At 39.5% G+C, this 19,656-nt stretch overlaps 1 protein-coding gene and 1 long non-coding RNA gene across 11 annotated transcripts in view; one reads left to right on the top strand and one right to left on the bottom strand.

Annotated features, from left to right (window-relative positions):
* The window catches only part of LOC129447052 (uncharacterized), a 64,583-nt gene that overhangs the window by 25,678 nt on the left and 19,249 nt on the right, over positions 1-19,656 (top strand). The gene's annotated exons all lie outside the window — the stretch shown is intronic.
* Positions 1-19,656, bottom strand: part of kdm6bb (lysine (K)-specific demethylase 6B, b) — a 36,771-nt gene that overhangs the window by 13,976 nt on the left and 3,139 nt on the right. For 2 of the 8 annotated variants that reach the window (XR_012372579.1, XM_073874210.1), the window contains exons 3-10: positions 18,697-18,921; positions 3,612-3,694; positions 3,374-3,497; positions 1,936-2,016; positions 1,444-1,636; positions 1,166-1,372; positions 732-866; positions 164-517 (exon numbers count right to left, since the gene is read on the bottom strand). Coding sequence is in view for 1 of the 8 variants with exons in the window: in XM_073874210.1 (XP_073730311.1) it covers positions 164-517; positions 732-866; positions 1,166-1,372; positions 1,444-1,636; positions 1,936-2,016; positions 3,374-3,492 (1,089 nt within the window). In the remaining 7 variants the exon portion in view is untranslated. Of the gene's footprint in view, positions 1-163; positions 518-731; positions 867-1,165; positions 1,373-1,443; positions 1,637-1,935; positions 2,017-3,373; positions 3,498-3,611; positions 3,695-11,734; positions 11,817-12,222; positions 12,289-12,449; positions 12,696-18,696; positions 18,922-19,656 lie in introns of those variants that run through there. The other 6 variants (XR_012372578.1, XR_012372581.1, XR_012372582.1 and 3 more) reach the window with 6 other exon arrangements.

Raw genomic sequence — 19,656 nt, 5'->3', positions numbered from 1 at the left:
GAATAGACTAAATAAGAATTTAACTGTACCAACTACAGATGACAATAACGATCTTGAATCAAACAAGGCAAATAAGATTCATGCAGTGATATATGTAAAAGAAAAACAACTTTACTAAAGAAGGGTGAAGTAGACAGGTAAATGTTTGTCTTTATAGACTCACACTGTTGCCGTGTTTTCCAGAGCGGCTCTGTGGTTTCCAGTCAGGCTGTGCTGTGTTTAATCTGGGCTGAGGTACTGAGGTGGCTGGACTGCCTGAGGGGCCGGTGTGCCTCTGTGGTGAAGGAAGCTGGTGCTGCTGACTGTAAGGCACACTGGTGAGGTTTGCTGGTGATGGGCAATCCCAGACCCCCTTGGCCCCACGTGGATAGGATCCTGGATGATCTCGGACCGGATGATGGGGTGGGCCTTGTTTGGTGGGTTTCTTACTGTGAGAGCCCTGGCTGGGGCCACTGTTGGTCGGTGATGGGAGGGAATAGGGTCTGTAGGTGTCTCTTATGACTGAATGACTGGACTCCTGTTAAATAAAAACGATTAAATAATTAATGACAAGAACAGTGTGTAATCAAGTACATTTCCCAGAGTATGCATTCTTTCTTGCTATACATCATGCTTGAGATAACAACTGATTATAAGCAAATCCTACAAAAATTTAGATTTTAGATGCATCTACAGCTTTCCTCTGGGCATGTAGAGAAAATCAATAGCACAAAAATAGCTCATTGGCCTACCTGAAAGTTGGAGGGGGATGATCTCTTCTCAGACAGAGTCCACGGCATTGAGCTTTTGTATGCTGGACTCCACGGCCGAGGTGAATGTGATGAAGGAGGGCGGTTGATGAAATATTTTTCTCTCTGGTGGAAATTCTGCAACACAAAGAATTCATAATGATTTCACTCCAACCAACAGATGGTGCTGTATACTACTAGTAAAAATTAGTTAGTAAGCTCTAGATCAACCTTTTTGACTACAGTGCCCCCCATTGTCCACAAAAATATCTGAAGGCTCCCCACTTACAACTAAAGAGCTCAACCAAAGGATATTTTTTGCATCATTAGTGACCCCAAACAGAATTGCATACTATATTGTGTAATGCATAGTATAGTATGAAGGGCTGAATAAACTAAGAGAGATGCAAGTGTCTTTAAAGACTATGACTCGTTACCTGGTTAATGCTTCTATTTCTCTTGCTGGGACAGTCATCTCGTAAAGGGGATGAATCACGGAGGGACGGTGAGACATTATGAGGAGGAGCTGGACGTTTAAGAGAGGGCCCTTGAAAAGTCCTGGACTGATCCGATTGTGTCCACTTCTCTCCCTGGGTCTGCGAGGGGCGCCCGCCTGAACGTTGCTGCTGGTGCGGACCCCCATACTAGAATTTAGAATCTAGTTATTTTATGTTTTGCTGAAATGGTAGCTACTGTAAATGTGGATGTCTCTTACCCTGTGGGCCTGGTTGGCATGATTGTTACTGTTAGAGAGGTGTGGTGGACACCCTGAGCTGTTCAAGGTGGAGCACTCAGGGTTGTGATGTTCGCTCTGCAGTGGTCCGCACCCCCGCTGGACCCTCTGCTCCTTTCCGATGCCTCTGTCTCTAGGGTGAGCGTGGGCCCTGTCCCTATTGAAACCTGGAGGTCTGTTAATAAACAAAAGTGAATATGATTAAACAATAAAAGATAACACGTTGTATTCGTTAACATTAGTTAATGCATAAAATGAACTATAAATGAGCAATGTGGTTAATGTTAACAGTTACAACTTTTGATGTTCAAAATGTATTAGTAAATGCTGAAATTAACGAACTAAATGTAAAAAATGCTGTCGTAGTTCATGCTAGCTAATGAAATTATTATTATTAACAAATACAACCTTATTGTAAAGTGTTACCCAATTTCTGAGTGAATTATTTAATGCAGAACATAAGCCTGTATTGACCTGTTGTTATATGTTTTGTTTGGGTAGTTTCTTCCTGTGGTGTAGTTTTGTGAAGGGGATTGATAGGTCCCTCCGCTGCACCTGAAAATAGAGATAGTGATAATTTACATTTATGCATTTTATCAGACGGTGCTTTTTGTGAGTTTGTGTTTTTCCTGGGATCAAACCCATGACTTTTGCATTGCCAGCGCAAACCTCTACAACAGTCAATGAGCTACAAAAGAAGAGTTCAGAAGCAAAACCCTCTAAGTGCGTTTGACGTGTTTTCTTGTAATTTAGCATTTTTATCAGACTCTTAATTGATTCTGTCAACAAACCGGTATTTCTTAAAGGTCATGTTCTTTCTGATCCAAATTTTTAAACCCTAGTTAGTGAGTAATGTTGCTATAATAACATAAATAATACCTGTAAAATGATAAAGCTCAAAGTTCACTGTCATGCGGTATATTTTCTTTAACAGAATTCGTCTTTAAAAGCCTACAGCGAATGGCCGGTTTGGACTACAGCCCTCAACTTCCTGCTTTAATGACGTCACTAGAACAGTTTTTTGATTAAACTCCGCCCACAGGAATACGTCAGTCGCCAGCTAAGTTAAAGGGAAACTTCACCCATTTGCATTAAGCTTTGTATAGTTAGAACCCCAGTCATGTTTTTGAATGGTCATGCATCATTCCCGCAGTTTCCCCTGAGACGGGAGAAATACCCATTTCAGTGTTGCACTTCCTTCTTTCAATGATGTAAAAATCATCATTTTGCATCATTGAAAGAAGGAAGTGCTATATCTTTGTTGAGGGAGTAAGACTACAAACATCCCTTTTCTCGGTCAAATATGCACCAAATTCGATATGTATGTTACATTTCGACTACAAATATGACGCACTTTCAATAAAAAAATCATGTTTCTATGGGTGAAATGCTCCTTTAAAGGCAAGCTATGCTGCTATTGAATCACAACAAACTAAACAAACTACACAATCAGAACTCAATACGTATTTCTGAAGGAGGGACTTCATAGAACAAGATAGACATCAGCCTGTTTTGAGGACAGTGAAAACAGCGGTATACAGATAAGGAAATTATGTGAAAAATACCGCGTTTTTTACATGTGAAACATGAACACATGTTATATTGTGCACTGTAAACACAATCAAAGCTTCAAAAACACAAAAAGAACGGGACCTTTAATCCTGGCCCGAGGCCACGGTTAAGCGGATTTGAAGTTAAAGTATTTGATGAACATATGTGCCGAGAGCATTCTACCAATATCATTATTACATTTTTGACTGAGGTGGGGTTAAGCGCTTTTGCATCATATATTTGAACTCCTCATATATTTAACAACTTATTTATCTTATTAACTATATAAGAAAATGTTTAATACATAAGACACATGTGTAAACAGTATTAAATTAAGCATTTGAATTTGTGTACTAAAGACATGGAGTGGGGGGCCCAGTGTCGGTTGTTGCCTGGGGCCCATGATGCTCGGTTGGGCCCAGAAGAGGGGAAGGAGTCCCACGAGTTACGTCCAGAGTACTGCTCTGCTATGTGATGCATTCAGCCTGAGGTGAGACAAACACACGACCACGCACACACACATACAAAAGCAATTATTTGAGTTGAGAACAGTCATGCTGTGTTTTATTCTGGCAAAGAGAAAGAATCTAAACACTCACCGCACTGATAAGTCTGAGAAACCCTCCACTGCAGATCTCAACAGAGATCACTAAACTTCCCTTTGCTTCAGATTTGAGCTTTTCTGCAGAGAGAGAGAGAGAGAGAGAGAGAGAGAGAGAGAGAGAGAGAGAGAGAGAGAGAGAGAGACGTCAGTAAAAATCTAACAAAAGCATTTTTCATGATTTGACATTAAAACATCTTGATTCAGTCTTGACGACTGAAGGAAATTTGACGGGTGCCTGTGCAAACTTGCCATCTCAGTAGTACAATGCATTGCTATATGGATTCTAAGGTTTTCTAAATGTGTTGCTATGTGGTTTTGGGGATTTTCTGAATGGTTGCTATGGCTTTCGTAAGGTATTCCTGGATGGCTAGAACCCAGTATACTGTATGATATCACTCTATGAGATATTTTTACCCATTTTACACTCATTACATTTTATTATTACACTTTGAGTCATATCTTTTTATAACCTAAAGATTACATACGAGTCTATTTTGGTGCTTCTATGTCTGAGATAAACTGCACTCTTAGAAAAAAGGAAAAAAGTTGTCACTGGGATGGTACCTTTTAAAAAGGTCCTAATATGTACCATTTGGGTACAGATATGTAAAGTACCAATGTGTATTTTTGAAAAGGTACCGCCCCAGTGACAACTTTTGCTCAGGAAGTCACAAAGAAAGACAGCAAGTGGGAGTGGGAATAAAGAGGAAATCTTTAGGATGTTCTTCTTTGGTAAACGACACTGTCAATATCAGTTTCCTGAGAGACAAGACTGCTTGGCTCCATGGATGGTAGCCACAAACTATAGCTTTATAACACTAAACAATCGTCCTTATCTGTCACAAAAGACAGTGTTTTGAATGCTGACTGGTCAATAATCATGCTTTATTCATGCTTTTATTGTATCATTTTCTGTTACTGTCTACATTTTAAGTCCACATGTAATCAATTTTGGCTTTTAGTATGACCTTATGGATAACCTTATGGATAACTATTGTTCTCCAAAACACTGACAAAATTCACATTTAGGGATGGTTCACATTTTACTTTTATTGCACGCGCAATAGGAAAAATATTGAAACTCTTTGGTTATTTTTTTTTTAGCACGATGCTAATGGTCTAATCAGATTCAATGGATTATGCTAAGCTATGCTAAAATTGGTACCGCCAGACCCAGAGATCAGCTGAATGGATTCCAAAACGGGAAAAATTAAATGTTTAACTCTAGGGGAGCTGGAAAATAGTATTTTCAAAAAAGTGGAGTGTTCCTTTAAAACTTAAAGAGTCTCTCTTTTCCACCAATGTTTTTGTGTTTGTTTATCAGTCTGGCTATGGTTAAACTGGCCTCTGGGAAAAATACCTTTCGGTTTCCTAAAGACTATTGATACTTTGTGCAAGTCTATCAGAAGACACAAAAGCTGTTTGTTTATGTGGTTGCCATTAAAACATCTATACGCACCAATGATTTGTATGACATCATCACTGTAGCTTCTCATCTGATTCCAAGCTGCGAGGTAGTGTAAATGCTACTGGCTATTTTTAAAATACCACTAAGTTGCCTTACCCTAAGTTTCGGTTTTGGTGGAAATTACATCAACGCATCAAACAAAACTGTGAAATTCAAGGCACTTCAGTGGGTCTTTAACTTTACACTATACAAGTCAAGGGTGCCATTTACCTTTAAGAGCTACATTTATGTTTGCTTAGTGACAGCTAAAACACTATATTTAATAATGTCTCATTAACGTTATTTTCTTTGCTTGATTTATTTTTTAGCTAAAGCAACAGATCAACAATTGGAATGAGTTCAATCAAAAGTGTACAGTACACAGCAATCCACAAGCTCCGCCTCCTCTTCTTCTTTGTTTTATCTTTGTCTCCCAAGCTCTACAACAGCCAGACAAGCTCTCCTTTATCATAGTAGAGTCTATCACATGAGCATGGGTTTGCCTGTGTGAGGTTAAAAAAGGGCGTCTGTGCTTTTTCAGGGCTATGAATGCTGTAGCTCAGCCAACATACTGTAAAACTCCTGTTTCCTGGTTCAGATCAGGACAAGTCAACAGCAACTGCTGCTGTCTCTGCTCTGTACATATCTGCAGCTCTTAAAAACATTACATTCACCAAACTGCCTGAAAGTTTTCATTTTTGCTACATTAAAGGCGCTCACAGCGAATCTGTGAGACGTCACTTTTTGGTTGATGTTTGAACTGTTTTCAATAGTAAGCAATTCTGTCTTACGCAGACATTAAAGATGCCAAAGAATTCGTTGTTAAATTGATCTCTGATATCTACATAAAGTTGAAGGTATATGGCTTTATTAAGTGCAAAAAATATCCAGAGTTGGTTTTACATGTCGCTTTACAACCCTAACTGTGCATTCACATAATTTACTTATCTGTATAGCGCTGTTTTCACTGTCCTCAAAACGAGCTGATGTCTTCCTTGTTCTATAAAGTCCTTCCTTCAGAAATACGTAACCAGTTCTGATTGTGTCGTTTGTTTAGTGTGTTGTGATTCGATAGCAGCTTAGCTTGCCATTAACTTAGCTCGCTATTCGCGCGTAGTTGGACGCTTGAACATTTTGAGTTTACTCGCTTCATTCGCGCATACAATTCTAGTCATTCGAGACATTCACGTGGAAATTCGCATCATGGGAGGGGCTTCTGCGACTCCGCTCGCTCCCTGTAATCACGCGACTATTAGAGCAAGCTCCTGTTTGGTTAACGCGGCGCGAATATCCGCGTCGCACCTTCTGCACTTTTCCGCGCCGCAGGATGCCTATTTGCGTCTTTGCATTAACTTAACATGTAAATCACTCGCGCTTGCCGCCTCTTCCGCGTCTGGTCTGAATGCCAAATTAGATTTGCCTTTAGAATGAAATGGTCTAATATTACCTTATTTGAAAGGGCCATAAATAATAATGTTGAGCTATATATACCTAGGTAAGTAGAGTTTTACATTCTATGGCACTTTTAACTGGCAAAGAATCACAAAACAATGCCTTTATACAAGTAAAAACCGGGAGCAATTTGAGATTTTTGCTTGTATCTCATGCTTTTCAAATACTTTGACCCAAGAAATCTCATATGTATCTCCACTACAAACATTCAGAGACCTTAAAATATCATAAATTTAGCTTAAGTCTGTAATCAAGAGATTTCAATATGATGTCCTCATAATACTTTTAAGACTATGTAAGCAATAAGGTCCAATAAGACTTTGACCTCGATTTCACAGACAGGGTCACATTTAGACTACAGTCTCCTGAAGAATTTCAAGACTTGTATCCGAGACAAAGTTGAAACTTACAGGAGTACTGCAAGAGTTTGCGCTATAAAACACACAAAACTCATGTAATCAAATATCAAGCGGTACAACAATGCATTGTGAAACAGGTCGAGGTATATCATATTACACAAACACTTCACACCTGTTCACTCCAAACTGTACCCTTACTGTTTCCCTACATCAGTAAGAAGGCAAAACACAACTACGCCTAACTGACGTGTGGGTGTTGAATGCCAACGTTTAACACCATATTAACCTCGGTAGCTATGGAAACCCAGTGAACCGTTCTGTTGAAAAGGAAGTGGTTCTAACTTCCTGTGGAAACGTGACTTTGTAGTGCACTTGTGGTCGTGACCTTGCTCTACTGGAAAGTATCTTGTTTCGAGAAAAGCGTCTGAAACGTTGGAGGTTTCCCTTGCACTCCTTCATTGGGTTGTGATAGGGGATGTTATCAGACCTTATTTTTACGCTTTAGTAAAGACGCCTACAGCATCACATTCGAACAATGTGAGATTTAGAGAAGCATCGCTCGAAGAACTTCCCTTCACGATGTGACACATATCTACCTATTTGATTCACATGGATAGATGCACACATTAAGAAGATTACATTAGTAATAAGTCCACCGCCCCTGACTGCCCACCCCAAAACTTTGCTATTTAATCTCACATATAACTACAATTTAAAAAAAAAATGATATTGTCTCTTATTTTCATTTAATGTTATTTCAGCACCAAACACAGCTATTTTTCACAATTTACATTTATGCATTTTATCCAAAGTGACTTACAGTGCATTACAAGGTCCACATTATAGACGGTTTCAGCAGTTACAACATAAACAAGTGGCTTTCGTGGTCAACACGTAACTTCCGGTAAACTCTGCTAAGAATAAATAACAGCAAAGTCCTTTAAAAGGAGTTTATTTATATATCAAACAAAATAAACAACATGTAGATTACCTAGGAAACCAAAACATTTGTTATTTTCGACAAGGTATTTGTTCAAGAGTTCGGTTTAGCAACTAGTCAGACCATTAAAAAAAACTTAAAGGAACAGTATGTAGGATTGTGGCCAAAACTGGTATTGCAATCACAAAACTTGTGGCTAAAACTGGTACTGCAATCACACAACTAAACATGAGTTGAGGGCTGCAACTCCACTTTTTAAAAGACAATATCCTGCCCAGACCACTGTTGTCAGTGATATAAGTATTTGAAATAAAAATGATTTCTTAATGTCTAGTGACATATCAGGGCCATTTTATGATTAATTGATATACATTTCTTACATACTGTTCCTTTAAACCGGAAGTAAAGTTCAGACCAGACACGTATCGCATCACCGCACGTGCGTCCAATGAAACTGTCTATACTGTAGGTGTTCCCTGGACAATGACCTTTTGTGCTATCGAACCAATGACCTTTTGTGTAACTTTGGGATCTGTAAAGATATTAAGAATGGCTGGTGCTTACATTTTTTTAAATACTTATGATTGTTAGTTGCGCTGGTCTTTAAAGTCTGTGTAAAGTAAATTCAGAGAACTGTTTCTAAACCTGCTATACATGTTAGAAATGTATTGCTGAAACACATTACAAAGACTGTAAACTATGTAGTACTGAATTGTGGAGTTAGATCATTAAACAATTATTATTCATTTCTAAATTCAGGATTTTTTGGGCGGGCCTCCAAGCATGGCCCCGCCCCCTAAAAAATAGCGAGCATCCATTCAAGTTGTAGCGGTATTTGAATGTTGATAGAGATGGCAGCTTTCCCGCAAGTGGGCGTGGTTTCAGCAAAGGCAGCGGACACGCCCCCAGTGTTTGAGATTAGCGAATCCTGCTTATTTTTCCAAGATTTTGATATTTACTTGTCGTTTTTTTCATCATTCAAATTTGGCTGGATGGATAATAACAAATTTTTCTGTGGTGAGACACATTTATTATCAGAGTTTACACAGACTTCGAACATATTTACCAAGGGGCAACCTTCCGATCTCTCTGATGAAGGGAATACGGAAGTGATTTAAACTGCAATTCATCAACTGGCCACTAGAGGCTGGCTCCAAAAAGGAGTAAATTCCCATAGACCCCATGTTAAAATGCCCAATTTTACAGTAGAAATTAATATGTTTACAGCCTGGTACAAAAATTGGTTTTGGTCTGTATAGCTAATTTTGCCCTTCATGACAACTGTGAGGGGGGTGAATTTTTTTGGAACTCATCTGTTTAAATTATTATTATTAAATAATTAAGGGTGTGGTCACTTGAGTGATGGTTTAACAGCCACTGCTGTCACTAGAGTCGAGCTAGGCAGGCGTGGTTTTAGCAACCAGTTTCACCCACGTCCCGCCTTTTTACCAATTTCTTGGATATCCGCGAGTGCGGCGCGGTGACACGTGGCCAAGATGGCGACGGCAGACACCGCCTACTTAAAGCTTTAAAAACGTTCTTCAGAAACCTATGGGTGACGTCACAGACACTACGTCTATCTTTTTTTACAGTCTATGGACTTGACGCACTAGAGCCACCAAGCATGCCCCGCCCCATAATCGTGAGCATCCATTCAAGTTGTAGCGGTATTAGAATGTTGATAGAGATGGCAGCTTTCCCGCAAGTGGGCGTGGTTTGAGCAAAGACAGCGGACACGCCCCCAATGTTTGAGATTAGCGAATCCTGCTTAGTTTTCCAAGATTTTGATATTTACTTTTCATTTTTTTCATCATTCAAATTTGGCTGGATAGATAATAACACATTTTTCTGCGGTGAGACACATTTATTATCAAAGTTTACACAGACTTGCACAAAAAGATCAAGGAAATACCCTTTAAAAGCAAACAAATGTAGTACGGCAGAAGTTAGACACTTCTGCCTATCAACTCTTCAAAAGAATTTTTCACAAACATCCAGGAACCCAGCCAAAAAAATAGCAAGTGTGCATTGACTGTCCATCTGAAACATATCTCATGAAAGCAGCGGGGAACCACAGCAGGAATCAAACAGACAGAAAGAAAGAAAGAAAGAAAGAAAGAGAATATAAAGCCACAACTGCAGTCGGGAGCAATGAGATTGCATTACTGTCAGATGTTTGAGAGTAAGGCCGATATTCAAAGGCCTGTGCACACTGCAGACGTAAACAGAAGTGGCCAGGCCGAACGTGCCACTTGAGGGGTTTCCTGTTTTAACAAACTCATTACTGTACATTGGTCGTGTCTCCTAACATCTTGGGAAAAAAACACAAATATAGGCTATACAGACCACATCAAATTTCAGAGCATTACATGTTTAGAGCACGTCTGGAACTGCGAGTATTTGAGGTTTTCTCTGTATGTTTGGGTTTCAGTATCAGAACGACATCCAGTTTCGAAATCATAATCATCAACGCTGTTATCGTCACATTTCACATCAAGAGGGACTTTGTTGTGGAGAAAATGTGCCATAACAGTGAAGTGCAGCTGACAAAGGGACCTTTGTCATAACCGCATGAACGCGACTCTCACGACTTCACTTTCGAACATCCAGCCGAGTTCGTTCGTACAGCTTTTGATGTTTATGTCTTTAAGAAGCGACGTGCTATCGCAGCTGCGTGGGTTTATGGTAGTTGATATCCAATCTGGGCTAGATAGTGACTTGTACACACATCTCGTATTACTCTAAATAAACAGCTCTTGCACATGAGGCTCATCTCAGATCAAGTGTGGAGCATTAGTTCTCAAACTTTTTGGCATGTGAACCCCCCAGTGTAGGGTGCATCCCTTCGCGCCCCCCATGACATAAAACAATCTCAAAAATGTGGAATTTGAATTTAACAAAACGTATTAAATGATGCAAAGTATTGCTCTTGGTTAGTGGCCTTACTTTTTTCTGTGTTTAAAAATACACAGAATTTATGATAATGTATTTTATAAAAAGTTTGAGAACTACTAGTGTGGAGTGTGTGTTGCAACAGGTGGGACAAATTTGGGTTGGGTGAGGTGGGGGTTTTGGGTCATTAAACACGGGCCTGTCTGGGACCAACTCCTTTTATAGACAAAGTATGGGGAAAAACGAAACGCCTTTTAAAGCAAACGTTCACATTTGAATTTGTTTTATTCTGAGTAAATAAAACAAAGAGCACACAGCTATATTCTTCTGAACTATACGACACGTCCGCATGAGGAACAAAGTAAAGTCGCTACAACTTTCAAATCTCATTCACGCTTGCAGTCAATTCATTATATGCAAACATATTGCAAGTTTGAATATGTGCAAATATAAGCTGCAAGAGAGGTAAAAAAAACATATGCATGTTTTCCTCAGTAGACTAGATATCAAACCGAGGAAATCTCTCATGCATACAGCTATTAGTGATAGTGCTTATAGGGAGGTGGCCCGAAAGGGTTCACAGCAAACGCACATACACAAGGCCAGTGACTTTTATTAGATCTGTGTTGAGCCATAATGACAAAGATCATGATCACCAACTATAATAACCACACTTCCTGTAAAAAAAGTATTCACTACAGCCCAGCATGCTATTACATTACACAAACACACACGCGCACACACACAATTGCATTACGTACAGAAGGATCTCCTCTGTAGCCTACTTTACAATTAAATTTGAGTTGTAGCGACTTGCAGGGAAATGGAGATTTATTGCAAAACATTCAACATCAGTCACATTACATCATATAGTATATGAGCAAAAAATGCAATAAGAAAGAAAGAAAAAAAAGCAAATGGAGCACAAGGACGGCGAAACGGAGAATTTAAAGAAACAGTTCACCCAAAATGCATCTGATTCATGCTTTATATTCAACATCTCTTGAATTTGATAAATGAATATGTACCTTGTTATTAACTGTTAATCTTTCCAGTTACTTATTTACCACTATGACCAGATCAGTGAGTTAACAAGTTGACCTTGAAAACCTGAAAAAAATACAGAATGAATCAGATTTGGAAAAACTGTGTGCAATCTTCTCATAAACACATCAAAGAGAGCTCGGTCAGATATTTCTGCGAATACCGACTTGAATAACATTCTTAGTCGCTTTAAAGACACTGTTATGATTCTTTGCATTCTTTTGAAGGTTACAAAACTTGCGCAAGTATTTCCACAGGTTTGCGAGTTTATGGGTTTGGTGCAACTTGCAAGGGACTGAGAGATTAACTGCAAAACATTCACAAAAGAATAAGAGTGCACGAAGCGAGAATAACATCAGAACGAAACGTCACAGAGCACAAAGACAGATAAAGTGAGCCGGAGGGTTGGTATATAAGTGTCTCGTAGAGGAAATATGAGTGTTTCTCCCCTGAGACTTAGATGGGTTCTTACCTTGCAGGGCACAGGGGAAGACAAGGACATGCACGGCTTCCTGACTTGCTGCCCAACTGTGAGCGTACTGTCCCTTTAAATTTTTCTTAACCTTTACCTTTTAAAGCACCGGATGACAGCTCAGAGAGATCATGCATACTTTCTCTCTCGCGTAAACATATACACACACACACATAAAGAGAGAGAGAGAGAGAGAGAGACAGAGAGACAGAGAGAGAGAGACTTACTCGCAAGATGCCACTGTCAGATCGGAAGTGAGCTTCTTTTGTCAAAAAGCCGAGTGGGTCTGGTCCATTTTGCTCTTTCCCTTCTTACCTCTCTCCCTTACCACACTCTCTGCCTCTCTCGCTCACATTTGCACCCTCCTCTCTCGCCTTTCCCCTTCGGCAGACAGACAAAGAAAGAAAAGGAATGGTCTCATACGAGAAAGCAAAAAGAGAGACGGGGAGAGACAGCGATAGAGAGAGTGGTGTGAAGATAGCCCAACCCCCTTCAACCAGCCAGTCTGTTTTTTTATTTTTTTGCTTTTCCCTATACAGCCCCTCCCCCATCCGACATCATCTCTCTCTCTCTCTCTCTCTCTCTCTCTCTCTCTCTCTCTCTATCCACACCTAAAGAGTACAGTAGTGTTTCCTAGGCAACGGATCATAAACTTGAACCCCGGCTCAGTCCTACAGGAAACAGCTCCAAACAAGCCACGACCACTTTTTTGTTCCTAGGGGAGATTATGTGCACTTGAGAAATCTGCATGGCTACTACTGTAATGTAGCTTAATTGGTAGCGCAGTGTGTTAGCAGCACAAAGGTCATGGGTTCGATCCCCAGGGAATGCACATACTGATAAAAATAGATGACCCACTTTGGATTTAAGTGTCCAAATGCAGGAATGTAAATGTACGGCTACTCACAAAGATGCATCTGTAAGCCAGAGCAACCGGTTTATTTTGCATTCACTTTGGTGACTGTACGTGTGCTTTCCTGTTTCTGCATGTACCGCAGGCAAGCATTGCACTTAGAGTAAATAACAAGACCCCATCTTGTTGCCATCCCAGAGAAAATCACAGCTGTCTGAGTGCTAACAAAGGATTCCTACAACTGTTATGTGTTACTGACGCTGAAAGTAGCACTTACGTAGTCTGGATTAAAATGCTACGTGACAATTTTGCTCCTTATGGCTAGAAACTCATGAAAAGTAAGCAAGTGAATGCAAACTGTGGACTGTGCACTTGCAATGCACTGACCAAGCATTGCATCAGCGATTAATTGTGGAGAATAGATCTAGTCAATTTCTTATAATATTCTTATATATATATATATAAAATGAAAAATCTGACATCATTTACTCGGCCTCATGTTGTGTTAAACCTGTATGTGTTTTTTATTATGTTAAACACAAAATAAAATATTTGGATAAATGATGATAAGCACACACTTGACATTTACTTCCATAGTAGGAAAAACAAATACTATGGAAGTCAATGGGTGCCATCAACTGTGTGCTTACCACAAACATAATTTATTAAAATACAGGGTTTCCCGCAGCACTTTGCCGTTTGGGCGGCCCGCCCAAGCTGGGAAACCCTACCGCCTTAACTTGGTCGTTTAAAAAAAAATTCGCTGCACAAAAGGCCGTCAAGTGCATTTTGGAGAAAAGCGCGGACGCGCTTCACACCACAAGCGGGCACGTGCGCCATACGGCCGAAATGAGAGGACGACGTGGTCCGTCACTGTCTGGAGGAAAACTAGCCAGTTCATAAAACATCTCGGAGAATAGCGCAGACGCGCTTCACACCGCGAGCGGCCACACGGCCGAAATGAGAGGACGACGTGGTCCATCACTGTCTGCAGGATAACTAGCCAGTTGATAAAACATCTCGGAGAATAGCGCGGAGGCGCTTAAAACCGCCAGGGTGCACACGCGCCACACGGCCAAACGGCCCGTGTCTGGAGGATAGCCAGTTGATAAAACGCGTGTCCGTGAGAACTGTAAGTGGACTTATGTTTTGGGTTTATTTAAGCCTGTTATTGTATTAGTCTATAGTTCTTGCATATTTAAAGTAAGTTAACTGGTGATTCGATATAATTGTTGAGCGCTCTATGTGCATTATTTACATGCTACAGTAGTTACACTCCTTTAAGATAATGTAATTAATAGTGGGAAATTATCTTTTTTTATCTTTACGCTATTTATAATCGTTCGCCAGATGTTCTACGACATCTGCTTCAGTTTGTGTTTATTAACCCTTTAGTTTCACTTCATCGCGCAGCTAAGGTATATGTTAAAAACATTTAATTCATTAATAATCTAGTATGTGTTCATTTTCTGTCATAGTTTCTTCAAAATTAAGAATTTAGTGTTTTTAATAAAAATATTTTCATTTTTATCATGACGCGCCCCTATGATTGCCACGCCCCTGGCACCGCCCAACCCTACCTTAACTAACACATTTTCTGCAGGAAACCCTGAAATATCTTCTTTTGTGTTCAACATAATAAAGAAACTCATACAGGTTAAGAACAACTTTAGGTTGAGTAAATGATGACAGAATATCCATTTTTAGGTGAACTATCCCTTTAAGAATATCTAAAAACCAGTGTGCTTCAAAACACTGACAATAATTATCAGATTTAGAAGACATAAGCATTTAAAACCTACAGTCTCTCACTTTTGCAAATACATGTCAGTGATTTTCCTTGCATTATTCTGCACTTCAGCTTTTGATCACATATTAGGTTTTGAGGTAAACTATAAGGGCGGTCACACTACACATTTCGTTTCACTGACTTTCATTCATACGCATGCGAATGCATCGGACCGAAAACGCAAGCTTGTGCGAAGATATTTCGGTGTGTACTTCGGTGCAGTACCTGTAAATTCGTATCACGTGGAATTATCTAAACTTTAAATATCACTTTAAATCTATACATTAGACTTTTCTCTTTAACAAAGCAATCACATAATTTGTCTAGTAAATGTACTTATCTCACAATAGTTAGCCTGTATGGAACAAAGCATTCACATAACTCATCTGGGTAATATACTAATGCCGCAATAGCTAGCCTGTCTGAAACCGAGCAGATACACTGTGTGACACTTTTATTACATGCGAATGGCCCCTACGCTAATAGGATTTTGTTTCTCTCCCTGTCTCGTCCTAAAACCCGAGGACATTGAGACAAACAGACCCAGTTCCGGCTGCCGTGGAGGTCAACACACCACTGATCTACTGGCCGTCCTTCAACGTGATGCCTAGCCGATGCCTGACCAATGACCACCAACGGAACCCGGTTAATCTCCTTATCCATTTACATACAGTATACATTCCATATAAATATATATATATGCAAGTGTCACACAGTGTTGTGATTTAATATCTGCTCGGTTTCAGACAGGCTAGCTATTGCGGCATTAGTATATTACCCAGACGAGTTATGTAAATGCTTTGTTCCGTACAGGGTAACTATTGCGAGATAAGTACATTTACTAGACAAATTATGTGAATGCTTTGTTATATATATATATATATATATATATATATATATATATATATATATATACACACAGTCGATATCTATATCTCCCAAGGTTTTTTTTCCCTCCTAGGGTTAAAAAACCCGGGGAGTCAGCCGACATTGGGCTAACTTAGCAGCCTCTACTATACGTTAGATTATTAATACGCTCGCTTGTAAAGTTTATTCATAGCCGCTGTATTTTGGATTTTTCTGTGTTTTCCGCTGCTTCTATTAATGTAAAGCTGCTTTAAACTTGGTCAAACTGTTTTTTCATTCAGAGCTTCACATCAGTGGAATGCTGTACCTCACTCAATTAGAGAGTGCTCATCATTTATCTCTTTTAAGTTTAATCTTAAGAAATAGCTTCTTCATAACCAACAATGTGAACATTAATGTTGCTACGTTTATTATTATTTTTTATTAGGATTACTTATAACAGTGGTTCTCAAACTGGGGTCCGGGGCCCCCAGGGGGGCAGGGAGATGTTGCCAGGGGGGCCCCAGTTTTATGACATTTTATAAAATACATTAATTTCTCATGAATTTTGTGTAATTAAACAACAACAAAAAATAAGGCTAATAACCAACAGCACTACTTTGTATAATTTAATGTTTTGTTCAATTGAAATGTTAAGTTTGAGAACTGTTTTTCGGCATAAATTTTCTTTGAGGGGCCGTGAAGGAATGCACCGTACACAAGGGGGGCCGCACGCTGAAAAAGTTTGAGAACCACTGACTTATAATATTAAATTTAGTATAGACTTGTTGTATTTAATTGTGTTTAATAGAGGTGTTCATGAATTTTAACTGTTGATTGCTGTAATGTATTGAAGTATTGTTGTAATGTTTAACCATTTTTGTTTTAGCTTGGAGCCTAATAACATCTGGCAAAGGGACTACCAATGAAAACTAGCCCTAGGGCTAATTTGGGTACATTTACATATACAAATGTTAATTAATGTACACTGTCCCTTTTCTAAATAAAAAAAAAAAAAAAAATTACCAATTATGAAAAGCGCTATATAAATAAAATTGAATTGAAATGAATTGAATATGTGACCAGTAAAAAACAGGGATGTCACGGCATGATCTTTCTCCCTACTGAAAAGCAAAGATGGACGAAGCTAAAGAACTTATATTGACGAAGTGTCCCTTCCATATTCGCTGTAACGGGAAGGAGCCATTCAATATGTTTTACCAAAGACATTTACCCAAGATGTGTCCCTACTATTGGTTTGAACCTTCAATATGGCCGCTCTAGCAAAGCCTTTCATTAAAACGAGCCAATCGTCAACCGTTAAAGAATGACATGCTCTGGGGGAGGAGACTCGCCTGTTCTTTGCGGCAGTCCCTGCCAATTGTTTGCTAATGCTCAGTATGGCACAGTAAAATAAAAAAGTGGAAATTACGTCAACACGTCAACAGCTGCGCCTTTTACAGCACTTTAAAATTAAGCTATAATGAATAACTTTGTCCTGACATTTAATGACAACCTGGATAAATATATTTAAACAAAACTCAGCCACTAAACGGACTACTTATATACAATTCTGTAGTAAAATCAGAGGTTTGAGATTAAGAGGTCTGGACTGATGAGAGAATCTAATCTTGAGAGTTGCACACAGTCACTTTGCAGCTTTAGGATGAATTAGTTATGTACTAGCAAGCTTCGCAAACAATGCTAATACACAGTTAGCATTAAAGCTCAGAAACGATGGTGGTCCAGTAATGACAGTTTTCTCAGAACCGCAGATTTCCATATGAGGTTGTGAAGTGCTTGGGTTGGCAAAACTCTAAGATGTTTCCTAAACCAAGTTTCCTTCACTCCCACACCATAAAAATCACCACAACATCGTCCCACACAGCTGGACCAGTGTGATCCAAACCAGGACCAAACATAATGTTTCAATTTACCGCTGAGTTATTAAGCAAAAGGTGTATACTCTACAAGTAATGTTTAAAACAAAAATAACAAAATGGATTGCATGTTAAGTATATGGATAAAAGTCATTTGTATTCAGGCCTGGATTTAGCACTAGTACATAAAAAATAATAAACTTACTGTAAAAGGCACAATATGCAAAAGTTTGGCATGCTGTAGTAATAACCTTTCACACAAATTTGTCAGCAAATAATGACACAGATAATCTAACACCTTCACAAATGAATAATTGTACAAAACAACAAAAATGACTCAGTCGACTGGGTTACAAGTAGCGGATCTCATTTAACTGACATTAGGTTTCATTCATTAGCGCTCTGCCAAATCACTCGGGTTAAGAGTCTATTTTTGGAGGGATATTTTAGCAGATCACGGTGTCTGCCTGTGGTAAAGCTCGGATGAATGTAGGTCACTATGTGGCAATGGCACGTGAACCATTAAGCCCCCTGGAGGCCTGAGCAAACAATGCACATTTTCATATCAACATTTGCAGTAAATATGATGATTCCTGTGCAAGATATAAGATGCCTGTTAAAAACCATTCAATACAAATTAGCTGTGATTTGTAGGAAACCCCATCTGTGACAGTACTGTCACAAGCCAAAACCTAGCAGGGCATGGGGTTTGTAATCCTGGCATTTATTTAATTGCATTAAACAAGAAAGCCAGTGTAGCCAAAACCCTTTACTACAAATGCCGGCCATGGTGTGAGGTGATGCATCTGTAATGCAATCCCACACGCACACTGCACACACACACACACACACACACACACACACACACACACACACACACACACACACACACACACACACACTGCACACACACACAAACACTGTTGTCACAATAATGAATGACTGCTTTAGCGCCGATCCATGTGCACGTAATACACGCGTACACATTCACATTTACACACAGAAACATGCAATACCAATTTACACACACACACACACAATCAAGCACATACTCTCATACCGAACATGCACGTACTCGTTTTGAAAAATGATAATTCCTTTCTTACCTCCTAATTTCTTTCACCTCTTTTCTTTTTTTCTTCAACGTTCCGTTCCTTCCCAAATCAATCCTGTCGCCTCTGTTCCCAACTTCTCTCCTCCCTCTTTCCCCTTTCCTCTCCTCGTCTCTCTCTGATGCTCAAATGTTCGCAGCAGCCTCATCCACGTGCAGAGCCGGGGGGCCGGGCCACTGCTCAATGCTTCTGCGCTCTGCATGACTGTCAATCAACCCCCTCAGCCAATCAGAAAACAGAAGCCCGCGTCAGTCAAACTATACCAGCGAATACGAGCCGTGGAGGCGGGAAACGTGTCAAATAAAGTGGGAGAGAGTGAGTTGGGGCTGCTGTGTATGTGTGTGTTGGAATAGGGCCAACACACTAGGTGCTATTTTTAAACCTCACTGTAGGGTGGCAAAAGACTATTTTCTGGAAAAACCGGGTATATTTTCGAGCTTTACAAATATGTATTTTTCAACTGAACTTGTTTAATTTAAAAATATGAACTATTTTAATTTCCGAAAAATACAGCTGGTGTATCTCTTTAAGTAGCAAAGAATGTGGTTGCTGCTACAGGGTTTATTGTGCAGTAAAAGCATGCACTGATACCTCACAAACAATCCTTGTTTAACCATAAATGATAACAATTTTATAACAATACATGACTAACCGCTATTACACGATATTGCATCAAAACATTCTACCAGACTAGTGGAAGAAAACTACCTTACTACATTTTTAGGAAAATGTGAGTCGTGTTCACCCGTGCATAACTTGCCAACATGCTAAATGTTGCAGACTTGCCAACTATTCTGGATGGCTGCCAGGGCATTGCTATGTTGTTGCTATGGTGTTCAGGGTGGATGCTTACTAGCCAACATCAAATTAGCCCACTCACCATTTTATTATATTCTGGTCATTTCTTCAATGGGATTTTCCATTCCATTATTTTTCACACACCAGATGAAAATC

Source organism: Misgurnus anguillicaudatus, chromosome 12, assembly GCF_027580225.2.
Source record: "Misgurnus anguillicaudatus chromosome 12, ASM2758022v2, whole genome shotgun sequence".
NCBI lineage: Eukaryota > Metazoa > Chordata > Actinopteri > Cypriniformes > Cobitidae > Misgurnus > Misgurnus anguillicaudatus.
The sequence above is the reverse complement of the archived record's forward strand: the minus strand, read 5'-3'. Positions and strand labels throughout refer to the sequence as shown.